The following is a 13514-nucleotide window of genomic DNA, read 5'->3' as shown; positions in this document are numbered from 1 at the left end:
TCGGGAAGAGAAAGCAGGCCCAATCATGGAGTGCTTTTCAATCCTCTGCTTGTGTTATGTCTGCCAACATCCCATTGGCCAGAGCAAGTCACATGACTGAGTTCAGTGTCAGGGGGCGGGATATGGGTGGGCACTGCAAGTTACGGAGCCAAAGATATGAATAGAGGAAGGGTGAAATATTGGGACCAGCATTACGATCAACCCCAAAGACCATCTGGTCCAGGGGTCAGCAAACTTCTTCTGTAAAGGGCCAGATGGTAAACATTTTAGGCTTTGCAGGACATACAGCCTCTGCCACACTTATCTGACCAGCTGTTGTAGAGCAAAGGCAGCCATAGACAGAAGTAAATGAATGGGCGTGACGGGCATGCTCTGCTCCAATAAAATTTTATTTATAAAAATGGGCAGTGGTCCATATTTGGCCTGCAGACAGTAGTTTGCCACCCCCTGATCTAGTCCATTCTCCTTATTTTACAGAGATGGACAGTGACATTCAGAGGCTAGGTGACTGTTTCAACGTCACACAGATAGTTGGTGGAAGAATCAAGACAAAAGCTCAGGCCTTCTGGCCCTAGCTCACTGCTTTTTCTCTTACACTCAGCAAATAATAACAAATAAGTCTAACTACCATTTACTGAGCACCTACTATGTGCTAAACACTGTGCTAAAAGCTTTCCATCATTATCTCATTCTTACAACTCTAAGAGGTAGATACTAGTATTAACCTCGTTCTCTATACAAAGAAGTGTCTAGAAAGAACTAGAGCTGAGATTCTATCTAGATCTAGAGTCTGAGCTCTTAACCACGATGCTCTACTACTTCCCTACTAGTTACTAAGCTAAGCATCATTTTTCTGTGTTTTGAAGAAAGTTTCGTGAACCTTTGTCCCGCCCCCAAAGGTAGTGGAAATGACTCCTGCGTTAGTCCTGTCCCCCTCAGCTGCAGTTTCCCTTCACCTCATTTCAGATCAAGATCAACAGTTCTCAGGAAACTCAGCAGTATTTGCTGCAAGAAAACTTACGGCAGCATCTGGAAGAGAAGGAGAAGCTGACCGAGGAAAGGCTACAGCAAGAGGAGAAGCTGAAAGCCAGAGTCAAGCGGCTAACGGAAGAGAAATCGGTAAGGTGGCCCCCGTCTTTCTCTTTACTACTGGAAACTGATGAAATGGGCTTTCCTATGAGAAACAGAGGGCGCGTACTTAGATGGAGAAATCTCAGCAACTCCTTGTTGGGAACTAAATTAATTAAAGAGGGTGAATGATGTAGGAGGAATTAACATGAAGCTTGAGTCCTAAAACTCAGAGATCAACTTGAAGATCAACTTGAAGAGGCAAGGTTATTGAAATGTCTAGAAATGGTACTTTGTTTATAAACTGCAGCTGATTTTATTGATACAAATCCCAGTCGTTACTGCAGGTCCCGGTTTGTGTCTAAGTGTGTGCAAGACCAACCAATAGTATTTCAGTCTTCTGCTTTCTCTTCATGCATATCAGGGGAAACACATGGGGCTTCCCTGGTGGCGCAGTGGTTGAGAGTCCGCCTGCCGATGCAGGGGACGCGGGTTCGTGCCCCGGTCCGGGAAGATCCCACATGCCGCGGAGCGGCTAGGCCCGTGAGCCATGGCCGCTGAGCCTGCGCGTCCGGAGCCTGTGCTCCGCAACGGGAGAGGCCGCGGCAATGAGAGGCCCGCGTACCGCAAAAAAAAAAAGAAAAGAAAAGAAACACATGGCCAAAACTGCTACTTACTTTTCCAGAAACCAGCCAATTAGAGGATACTTTACAGCAGCGCCTCTCAACTCAAAGGTGTCCACGGATCACGTGGGGATGTTGTTAAAATGCAGATTCTGATTCAGCAGGTCTTGGGGGCGGGGGGGGAGCCTGGGATTCTGCATTTCTGACCAGCTCCCAGCTGGTACTGACGGCACAGCTCTGCAGACTACATTTTCAGCCACAAAGTCTTAGAAGAAGGTTTTCCCCAAGTTGGCTGATAAGAACCACCTGGACGCTGGTGAAAAATATAGCTTCTTGGGCCCCACCCCAGACCCACTGAATCAGAATCTCAGGAGAAAGCCAGGAAACTGCACATAATGGGCTGATTCTCATCCTTGTCCTTGAGTTGGCCCTTTCTGATATTCAGGGACCCACCATGAATTTAACTACCTCGGTCGCCATCATCCTAGATCAGTGGCTCATGACTTTGGCTGCACTTTTGTCACCTAAGAGATTAAAAAATACTAATGCCTTGTACCCCTCCCCCCACCCCACCCCCAGGTTCTGACCTAACTGGGGTGAGGGTGTGGCTCAGGCACTGGGATTGGTAAGCTCTCCCTGGTGGTTCCAATGTGCAGCCACGGTGGAGGGCCACAGCGTGCTGCCCCTCCTCCACCCCCCTCAAGACAGCAGCACCAGATCCGCTGGAGCCCAACTCCCCCCCAGCACCTCCTTTCTTCCCCTGAGAAGGACTGGACCTGCCGTTTCCTCCACCTTCACCGGGAGAAGCTTGGTGACTTCCTGCTTGGACCGTCCTTCTGTCACACACCCTCACTCTCCAGACGTCTCCAAGAGGCAAAGACCTCTGCCTGCTCCCTTTCATCCTCTAGTTCACGCCCCGCTACCTCTTCTCCTGTCTGCCTCTTTCTCTGCCTTTCTGCCTTTTGTGAAATAAAAGATTAAAAAGGAAGAACCACCTGACCAAAATCACCTGTTAGCCACATAAAGGTACCATTAACAACTGCCTTAAATCAAGGCAGCTCCCTCCAGAAGGACAATTAGACATAGAAAAAGCCAGTGCCATTCCACAGAGAGGGAAATAAAACCAGAAAGAACCTAGCAATCTTCAAAATCTCCACCAGGCTCTCCACCTGTTCCCTCCCTCCTCTCTGATTAACTTCTCCCTTTGCCAAATGTCTTATTTTAGTTTTAACTTTGGTTTGACTTGTTCCCACTGTGGATGTACAGTATTGCAGCCCCAGCATGTTCAACATCACCTTGGGCACCGGCCTGGGCCTCCCAGACGCCCATTTGTAACATCGATTCCAACAGATACAGGGTTTCAAGGGCTGACATCGACCCCCCTTTAATCACAACAAAGCTTAGCGCGCACACCAGCCCATGCAGAGGGGGACGCAATGCCAGGGACCCACCAAGACAGAGCGCCACTGCTCATGTCCACTGTCGTCCCGTCGAGGGTCATCCTTCCCCAGACAAGCACATTGATCAGCTCGACCCCAGGGACTCATCCGAAAGTACTGTTCCAGACTCCAGTGCCAGGTGCCCCGATTTTAAGTGAACCTCCCTCATACCACATGACACCATCACCCCCACCCTTTCTAAAAATATGCTTGTCCGAATTCATTAATTAAACTCCTCACGAGTCCTAACTTGTCTGAGGACTCTGTTTCAAGGGTAAGAAATTCTAGGTTCCCTTATGGAGCCAACATTCTTTTTTTTATTATTTTTTATTTATTTATTTTTTTATTATTTATTATTTTATTATTATTCTTTTTTTTCTTATGATCTGTTAGCAGCAGTCCTCTGATTTGTGCACACACTAATGGTTTAAATCAGGGAGCAGCAAACTTTTTCCACGAAGAGCCAGATAGTATCTATTTTCAGTTTTGCGGGTCGTATGGCCTCTGTTGTGTCTTCTCAGCTCTGTTGTTGTAGTGCAGGGGCAGTTGTGGGCAACCCACGATGAGCATGGAGGGATGCCAATAAAACTTTATTTACAAAGAAGCAGGCAGCGGGCCAGATTTGGCCCAGATGCCGTAGCTTGCCAACTCCTGTCTCTAGGGTCAAAGGGACCAGGGTTCAAACTCCTGTTGACGTGATTTACTAGTAAACTGAACAGATTCCTTAATCTCTCTAAGCCTGTTTCCTCCTTTGCAAAGTTGAAATGACAGAAGAAATGATTAACCTTTACTAGTGAATAGTTATCATGTGACAAGTATTTCATGTGCATCATCTCATCTGCTCCTCACATCAACCCAATGCAGGAAGCACTATTACTGTCCCCATTGTACAGACAGGGAAAGTGAGGCTTCTAAAACTTCTCACTTGCCCAAGACTATACATCTAGGAAGGATCAACCGGAGGCTCTAATGTGGGCCTGCCGACTCCAGACCCCGGACTCTTAGCCCCTAAATATACTGCCCACCGTTTTCTGTGGCAGTGAGAAGTGAAAGAGTTTTCTTGTTGTGAGAAGTGAGTGACTCCGTGCAGTGCCTGGCAGAGAGTCCAGATCCCTACTATGGTAACCATGTCTATTAAACAACAATCATGACTTTCAGGCTTTGGAGGAAACCATTTCTCAGGAGAAAAGCAGAGCAAAGGAAGCATTAGAAGAAGAACAGAGCAAAGTCCAAGAGCTGGAGAATCGCTTAACCCGCCAGAAGGAGGTACGCAGCTCGGGGAGATAGTTGGCTCCAGCCCAAATCCGGCTTGAGGGCCAAATGGAAGAAGTTTAGAACCACAGATGATGGGGAGAAGTGCGTGGCAGAGTTTCCTAGAGTGATTTGTCCTTGGGAGGGCTCAGCTAGTCGGGGAAGAAGCAAAGGGGACTCTAGGAGAGAACCCTAGAGCTGCAGCCTTCACAATTAGTTGGAAAAATTGTAAACAGCGTAAAATACAGCCTTAGATAGGCGACAAGTTGGGATTGGTGACATGAGCATGTACAGAGATTGTATCCCAAATCCCAAAAATGGAGGAATTACAGAATCGTGGGACTTCAGGGCTGCATGTATCCTCCAACAACATCCTAAAATCATCCAGCCTTCAGCTCCACCACCAAGGAATTTTCTGCAGCCCAGGGCAGTCTATCCCAGTGTTGATGCCTTGGGCTGGTGGAACATTCTTCCTTTAGGTTGAATTGACCCAGACTTTCTCCCAGAAGAGTTTCAATCCTCCACCCGCCCCCCGGGCTCCTGCAAGACCCGTCTATTGAATACTTTCTCTTCCACAGAATAACCTTTTATAGATGCTTGAAACTAGAGGCACCCGCTCCTCTCCAGACCCAAGTGCCATTCCCAGCCCTGGAGCATGGCCTTGTTCTGCTCCTCTGAGCTGCTCTGTGCTCCAGAAGCCACAGATGGGCAGCTCACTGGCTGAAAAGGGCCTGCAGACATGTTACGTTTGGTCCTAGAGTGTTTTATCTTGAATTCATAAACTATACTGAAAAATCCAGATTTCCACCCTCTCTTGAAAAGTTCGGAAGTCTGGCCCTCCTTTCCACTTGGCAAAAACGGGCCGGAGTGGAACCAAGTAGCAGAAGTTTGCCACAGTCCTCGCCATTCCCTCTTGCATCACACACAACCCACTTCACTTTGGGTAACTGTCGAGCCCCTGTAGGCATCTGAGTTTGCAACCCATCATCTGTTTTCTTCCTAAAGTTTTTGTAGGCAAAACTGGACACAGTTCTCCAGCATTTAGTGGCCTAGAGCAGGACTCTTCTCTCCCTCGTTGAAGATGTCGTACTTCTATTGATGTGTCCAAAATGGCTTTTGGAAAAGCCCTATTACAGTGTTCACTCATACTTACCTCGTGGTCACCCTCAGATCCCTGAGTCTTTTTTACAAAATGTTTTCGTTAGCGCTTCGGTCCTGGGGCAGCGCAGAGGAGTGAGGAGTGCAGGCTTTGCAGCCTGGCTGGGCTACTTACTGGCTCAATACCTACCTTCTTTAAAGGATGGCTGTGAAGATTAGAGATAATGTACACTAAAGTGTTTGACCCAGAATCATCTCTCAAAGAATGGTAGCTATTAATACTATCAATAACTGTACTTCCACTTCTGTTTAGGTACTTGCCTCTTACCAATCCCCCACTGCATCCCTACTCCTCAGAGGGAAACCCTGGCCCACCCACCAGTGAGGGAGAAATAATGAGCCTGGTGGGCAGAGCCCATGTCATTTGATCCGATCCAGAGAGGGAAAGTGTTTATGTGTTGGGTCTCACTCAGGTTTCCGGCGCAGCTGTGCTCTGCAGGCCTGTGTAAACAGTGTCAGTACCTGGTCCTGAGTTATTTCTCCAGGGGTGGCAAGGAGGAGGAGGGTGTCACAAGGGCTCCCGGCGGCCAAATGCCACTGAGAGGTCATCAGCACAAAGATGGGGAAGCCCCTTGATTTTAGAGATCTCGAGGTCACGGGGCACTTCAGGAGGGAGATTTAAGGAAAGCCTGGTGGTGGACAGCCCCATGGCAGGGAGGAGCTGTGGCCGGGTCACCCAGGCCTAGGACAGCGTCAGCCCACTTCTCCCGGCAGGACCTCTCCGTGGCTTCTTGTCAGGGGAACCTGAGATTAAAATCCCAGACACAGACTTAGATCAACCTCAAACAGTCCTTTGATTTTTCTTTCTATTAGACCTTCCTCCACACTGTCAGATGCATCTTTAAGGACGACAGAATCACTAGGTCATAATGCGGGTTTGGAGGTAACGTTAATGGTTAATTCCCACGACCTGCCCAGGAGCGTGGGAGCAAAGTGGCCCGGGGGGACGGGACCTGGGCGTGAGTCGCACGAGGACAGGCTTCCCTGTAGTGCGTAGCGCCCGTCTCGGCTGCAGAGGAGCTGCCGAGAGCAAAGTCCCGCGTGTAGACGTGAGATCAGGCCAGTGGGGCAGGAAAATGCCTCAACCCGAAACCCTCCTCAGACCTTCGGCTCCTCACGTCTCATGGGAGACGCCAGGCTCCCGCGATGTTACTGCGCTTCTGCTTCGTTGGGGGCTGGTATTGGAACAGCTGAGTGTTGGCGTTTTTTAAACTGCTTTTCACTGCAAAATATATAAAAATGTGTAGTATTTCCTCCATATTATGGATTAGATATTTTTGCAGGCTAATCTCGGACCCTAACCACCAGCTATAATGGAAACCGTGTTCCAAATTCCAGACCTCTGCCAAGCTGGTGTTTACAACACAACCCGTTTGAGAGTTGAGGTGCCCTTTCTTTTTGTTTGTTTTTTTTTTTAACATAATGATGATGAATCTGAGGTGCCCTTTCTCGCGGTGACTAGAAACAGGGGCCTTACCGGCAACTTCTAGCCTTCTGCAATTTGCATAAACCATTTAACTGAACGGCTTATCGGCAAGCTGCTTCCTAGATGAAAGTCCCTGACTGCGGGCACTAATTACCAATCACAGCCCTCGCGTCCTCCCAGAGCTTCCCTTGTGAGCTTTGCCCCCGCCCCCCTAGAGATTGTTACGTGTGGCTCATTAATTCAATACACTGCCCTCCTCTAGAAACCTGATTGTCTCTCAGAGATTTACTTCAACAATGGGAAATTCCATTATTAATGAGATTCTTCTTCTTCTTATCACAGAGGCTGCCTGGCACAATGATAAGAGCTCAGACTCTGAAATAAGACAGGCTTGGTCGCCTCTGCTGGCTTGCTCCCTGCCAGGGCCTCCACCCACAGGCAACGTGAGGGGTTCAATCCTGGCCTCACCACTGACAAACTTCATGGTCCCCGCACCCTCACCAACTTTCCGTTCTTTAGTTTCCTCATCTGTTAAATGGTGACGCTAACTTCTCTGATGAGGTTGCCGTGAGAGTGACGGGAGTGAGAAGCGCTGGCCTTGGGCCCTGGCACGGAAGACCAACCCTCAACGTTTGAGCTACTGTCATTATTAGTATCATCGTTATTAGCAATTTTCCCCCTAAATGTGCAGGCAACCAAAAAAGACTGGTCATTGATTTTCAGATTTTGGAGAGCAGCATTGCCCATGAGAAAAGCAAAGCAAAGGAAGCCTTAGAGACAGAAAAGAGAAAAGTGCGAGATCTGGAGAACCACTTAACCCAGCAGAAGGAGGTCTGAAGAGAGAGAGAAATTGGGTGGTGGCAGCCAAAAGTCCTTTGGAAGGAGCTCCAGAACCAGATGTGAGGCTGTGTTTCGGTGCCCTGAGGTAGAGCAGGTGGTAAAGCGGGCAGGTGGGGAGCCGTGCCTCCGTTCAGAGTGGCCGATATCACAACATAGGACTCACCAGCTGTATGACCCTAGGGCAGATCACCTAACCTCCTGTGCGTCAGTTTCCTCATCTGTAACATGGGGAGGGGTACAGTCCCTGCCTCGCGGGATTAAATGAGTTAGTGTATATTAAGTACTTAGAACTGCACTCGCACACAGAGGGCCGTCTTCAAAAGCACTGCTGGCCAACTACCTAGGGAAGGGAGTTGCACTCCAGGGGAGACCCGCTGGGTTGGAGTCTGGGTCAGTCCCTCAGCCAGCATCCTCCTCGTCGTCGAAAAGTATTTATGATGCACCCAGCGTGGGCACAGTAGGAAAACACCCTCTTGGCGCCAGCCTCCTAGTTTCATAGACTCCAAAGTAGACCCTCCCTGGGCCGATGGACAGATAGAGACACAAACATTGCAGCGTAAGATGGAGTAGACGGTACACAACCAGCTCACACGGTGGTCACATCAAATAAGCACCAGGGGTCAGTGCCTTCTGGAAGAGATGAGAAGCACACCCTCAAGGACAGGGTGATGTGGGAGGGGGAAGGGGTGTCCAAGTGCCAGGCCCAGGCCGAGCCAGTGACATCCACTGCCACCAGCCTGGGGACTGGGCTTACCAGCCGGAGCCGCCATGAAAGGCAGGCCCCAAGGCTCAGAGGAGGGATGAACGCCCGAGTCATGCCGTGAAAGTCAAAGAAGGGCTCTCGGACCCAGGAGGCCAGGTGGCCGTGCCCTCAGTGACCTGTGATGGCATCTCCAGGAGCCGGACTGTAGGGACAGAGGGGGCACACACAGACATGTGCCGGCCCTCATGGAACTTCCAGAAACAAAGCTGGTGACTCAATGAATTGTTTAATTCAGTTTTATTCATCCATCTGCAAATATTTACTGAGTACCTACCACGTGCCAGACCTTATTGGGTGTCAGGGATACTGCAGAGCACTAGACGGACCACGGCCATGCCCCCCACTCTAGGGCGGAGGACAGACAACCATGTAAACAAACACAGGTGACTCCAGAGCCACAGGCTGTGGGGTAGACAAAACCAGGGTGGGTTAGAGAGTGGCCCGCCAGCGGGGAGGGCGTCTCCAAGGAGGTGACCTTGCTTAAGAACTGGAGGGCAGAGGGAACACCACGGGAACATCTGCGGGAAGAGAATGCCACTAGGTCAGGGGTTCCAAGTGCAAAGGAGAGGGACCGGAGTTTGCCAGAGGGACAGGGGCAGGACGGGAAGAATGAAATCAAGCTGGAACAAGACGGAAGCCAAATGGGTCAGAGGAAGAAAGCTGGAGGGAGACACACAGTAGGCGAAGCGAGGCATGGCAGCAGAGCTGGGTGGGCTAAAAGTGTCGATTCTGGTCCCAATTCCAGCTCTGCCCCAACATGCTGTGTGACTCTGGGCAAGCCCCTTGCCCTCTCTGTGTCCCCATCTCTAATGCGGGTGCAGTGACAGAGGTTTGTTTCGAGGAGTCCGTGCATGCATTGTGACCACCTCCGCAGGTGAGGTCAGAGTCCCGGTCGGGTGGGGAGGATGGAGTGCATGGCGGGATATGGGGGCTGGACAGGCAAGCAAAGACCTTGGGAGTGAGGCTGTGCCAGCCCCTGCAGGGAAGTGAGGTCAGAGTCCACACAGGGCGAGGGAGCTCCGACACAGAGCGAGCCTTGTTAAGGGGTAGAACCCAAACTGTGGTCACAGCTGCCCCCAGACCAGCCCTTATATAGATGGGCCAGGGGTGGGGCTTTAGAGTGTGGGCTCCCGCTGAGCAGGGTGGCAGACTCTGGGCCAGTCTACGTTTGAATACACAAGCATGTCTCCTGCCTCCAGGTAGGGTGGGGCTGGAATCAGGAGGACAGCTCAGGCCAGGTCCAGAAGCCAGGTGGCAGGGTGGCTAGGGCAGGGCACTGGCATCTGAACTGGCACCACCACTTCCAGATGGTGTGACCTTAATGCATTACTCATCCTCTCCCTGCCTCACTTACAGCCTCTGTGTCCTCACGTGCAGAATGGGGGGCAGACGCCACCTGGGGGCTCGCATTCAGTGCACGGTGCAGGGGCTCATGTTGCAGAATTTAGAGCGTGGGCAGTATCATCATCATCATTTTCATTTGTAATTTGCCAAGCGGCGCAGAATAAGAGAAAGGAGGGTGCCCTCCCGTGGGGCATGTGGCCTCTTACGTCAGGCAGGACACAGACTCGCAGGGTGGGGTCTGGACAGTCTTAGGCAGACTTGGCAGTGGGAAAATGCCAAGCCCATGCAGGGAGGAGAGTCAGAGCCCAGGTGGGGCGGGGAGGCCCGTGTGCAGAGCAGGGCAGGGGGGATGGAGGCCCAGGACGTAATGCTAGAACAGCAAGGCTGTCGGGAAGATCCTCTTTTCTCCAGAGCCACCCACCCCCAAAGTGTAACAATGTCAGTAGACTTTCTTTTTACCCAATAATGCATGTTCACTAAAGAAAATTTAGAAGATACAGACCAGTGAAAAGAAGAAAATATAAATTACCATAATCTCAATTCACCCCAAATAGCCATTATTTATATTTTGGTACATAGCTTTCCAGTCTTTTGTTTATGCATATATAAATTACTTATTTCATTAAAATGTTATTCTTGCGAACTCTTATATTTGTACGGGAGGCATAACTACAAGTGTTTCAACAACTGCAAACAGGGTTTCTCGACCCTACTCTGGCTGTTTCCCTCCTGGGGCTTGTGTAGTTGAAGCTGGGCTCCAATCCCCTCTCCATCACCGTATCTGTGGGGTATATGTTCTCAGTCCCAAACTGTCCTGGGCTTCAATTTCTGGACCCAAGCCTTTGTAGGCTGGAGAGAGACCGCCAGTGTCCTTTGAAGCCACAGGCGTCAGGCCTGCTGGCACAGGAGGTGTATCCCCCCACCCCCTCCCGCCCCCCACCCCTGCCCTTTGCCTCTCCTGCCCCACCTCCCAAGAAGCCAGGTACTTCCCAACAAGGGACCACACTGGTGCCGTCACCTGTCCGTTTAGTAGTTTAGTTCGCGGCTCAGCGCCAAATATGTTGACCTGAACACTCACCAGCCTGTCACTTCCTGAACACCAGCCCAGAAATCCTGAAAGACGAATAACTCTCTCTTTTAAGGACACAACTAACCAAGACGTGACTTGCGGGTTCTCACCATGCTGGGCACGCCACCCTTCTCACCTCTCTCTCCAGCGAGCACCCAGTTCCTTGAGCTCTCACTCCCAAACCCTGACTCACTGGTGTCAACGATTACTAATCCTGGCTTCCCCTTGCTGTTGTCACTTCCCTTCCTTTCTCGTGCACACACCCTCAAACCGCTTGTTGTTGACTTCCAGATTTCAGAGAGCAGCATCGCCTACGAGAAACACAAAGCGAAGGAGGCCATAGAGAAGGAAAAGAAAAAGGTGCAAGATCTGGAGAACCGCATAACCAGGCAGAAGGAGGTATGAGTCTCAAAGCGGAAAAGGCATGGAGGAGCCAGCATGGCCGAGCACCAGGCTCTGGGGGCAGGCGGTTCAAATCCTACCTCTGCCACCCCCTGGCTGTGGGACACTAGGCAGGAGTTGCCACCTCTGTGCCTTGGTTTCCCCACTTATGAAATACAGATGATCCGATAGATCAACCTCATGGGGTTGTGAGGCTTGATTGCTAACATACACAGAGACAAGCGCCTGGCACTCAGTGAATGCTGCATGTTTTATTGTTGTTGTTCTTATTATTATCTCACAGCCAGGAAGTGGAGGGGCAGAATCTGAACCCAGGACTACCTGACTCTAGGACTTCTCATCATCACCCCTCCTCTCTCTATCCTTGACCTTGGTGTAGGCTCAGCTGCCCGGGGTCACAGAGGGGGCGGCAGGATATAGATGCCTGAATGTCTGATCGCCTTGGTGCTATTTCTCCACCAGAATCTGTCATCATCGCTATCATCATCTTCGTAATCAAACCACGTTTACGATTATTACTGAGAGTAGGAGATGCAGGAGAAGCAGAAGTTGTTGCACAGGACCCTGTCTTAGGCACCTCCAAGCTGGAGGACTGAATTCACCCCTCCTGGGTCCCAACAGTACAAGACACACATACACACACACACACACACACACACACACACAAGCTGATATCTCAAAAGTCAAGGCACGTGATAAACACACAACCTGACAATAGTGGGTTAAATTTAAATACAGGTAAATACAATTTCAAAGGATTTTCAAGACCAGATGGGGCTGGGACTTCCACGGTGGTCCAATGGTTAAGAATCTGCCTTCCAATGCAGGGAACGCGGGTTCGATCCCTGGTCGGGGAACTAAGATCCCACATGCCGCAGGGCAACTAGGCCCGCACGCGCTACAGCCCACGCACCACAACTAGAGAGGAGCTCGCACGCCGTCACGAAGAGCCCTCTCACTGCAACGAAAGATCCCGCATGCCGCAACAAGGATCCGATGCAGCCAAATAAATAAATAAATAGACCAGATGGGACTAGACAGATCTTCAAGTCTATTCACATCGATCTTAGATCATTTTCTTCAAAGAAAGGTTCCCAAATATTACCATACATAGAATCACTGGGGGGTTATTTTTTTCTTCTTTTTCTTTCTTTTTTCTTTTTCTTTATTTGGCTGCGCTGCACAGCACGCGGGATCTTAGTTCCCCAACCAGGGATCAAACCCATGCTCCTTGCAGTGGAAGCGTGGAGTCTTAACCACCAGACCGCCAGAGAAGTCCCCTGGGGGGGGCTGTTCTGGATTAAATAATGTTCATGAAAAGGCTACATGCAGTATGATTCCGACTATATGACGTTCTGGAAAAGGCAAAACTATGGCGACAGTTAAAAGATCAGGGATTAAAAAAAAAAAAAAAAAGATCAGGGATTGGTTAGGGGAGTGGTGATAAACAGAAGGAATACGTAGGGTTTTTAGGGCAGTAAAACTATTCTGTATGGTACTATAATGGTAGACACATGTCATTGTACATTTGTCCAAACCCACAGAATGTGCAATACCAAGAGTGAACCCTAACGTAAACTATGGACTTTGGGTGACAATGATGTGTGGAGGCAGGTTCATCAGTGTAAGAAAGGTACCAGTCCGGTGGGGATGTTGACCGTGGAGGAGCCTGTGCATGTGATGGGGGCAGGGGTTCACGGAAACTCTGTACTTTCTGCTCAGTTTTACTGTGAACCTAAAACTGCTCTAAAGAATGAAGTCAAATAAATAAATAAAGTGCGTCCAGCCCCAGCACAGTGCCTGTCACGAAGCCCACATTCCACAGTGTTGGAGAATGGACCCAAGGAGGAGAGTAGAATTTCGACAAAGATCGGAAGAATGGGTCCCGGGAGGAGGGAGAATGTGTTGAGGACATGGCGACCAGAGTCCAATCTTGCCGGGGCCCCACGGGACGAGGGGAGGTCATCCCAGGGCCGAAGCCACAGAGGAAGATGGAGGAGTGTCCTGGAGGCAGGTCCTGTGACGAAGGGATGAAGGAACTTGGCACATTTATCCTGGAAAATAGATTTAGGGAGAGACATGACAGCCCTCCTCAAATATTTAAAGGGCTGTCTCATAAAAGAGAAATAAA

General features: G+C 50.1%; 1 protein-coding gene across 1 annotated transcript in view; it reads left to right on the top strand.

Moving 5' to 3' along the window:
* The window catches only part of FHAD1 (forkhead associated phosphopeptide binding domain 1), a 136569-nt gene that overhangs the window by 91819 nt on the left and 31236 nt on the right, over window positions 1-13514 (top strand). The window contains exons 15-18 of the mRNA XM_030877800.2: window positions 967-1124; window positions 4289-4396; window positions 7689-7796; window positions 11273-11380. Coding sequence (XP_030733660.2) covers window positions 967-1124; window positions 4289-4396; window positions 7689-7796; window positions 11273-11380 — 482 coding nt within the window. The remainder of the gene's footprint in view (window positions 1-966; window positions 1125-4288; window positions 4397-7688; window positions 7797-11272; window positions 11381-13514) is intronic.

The sequence above is a fragment of the Globicephala melas genome, chromosome 1 (assembly GCF_963455315.2).
Source record: "Globicephala melas chromosome 1, mGloMel1.2, whole genome shotgun sequence".
Lineage (NCBI taxonomy): Eukaryota > Metazoa > Chordata > Mammalia > Artiodactyla > Delphinidae > Globicephala > Globicephala melas.
Note: the sequence above shows the minus strand (reverse complement) of the source record. Positions and strands in the feature narration are given on the sequence as shown.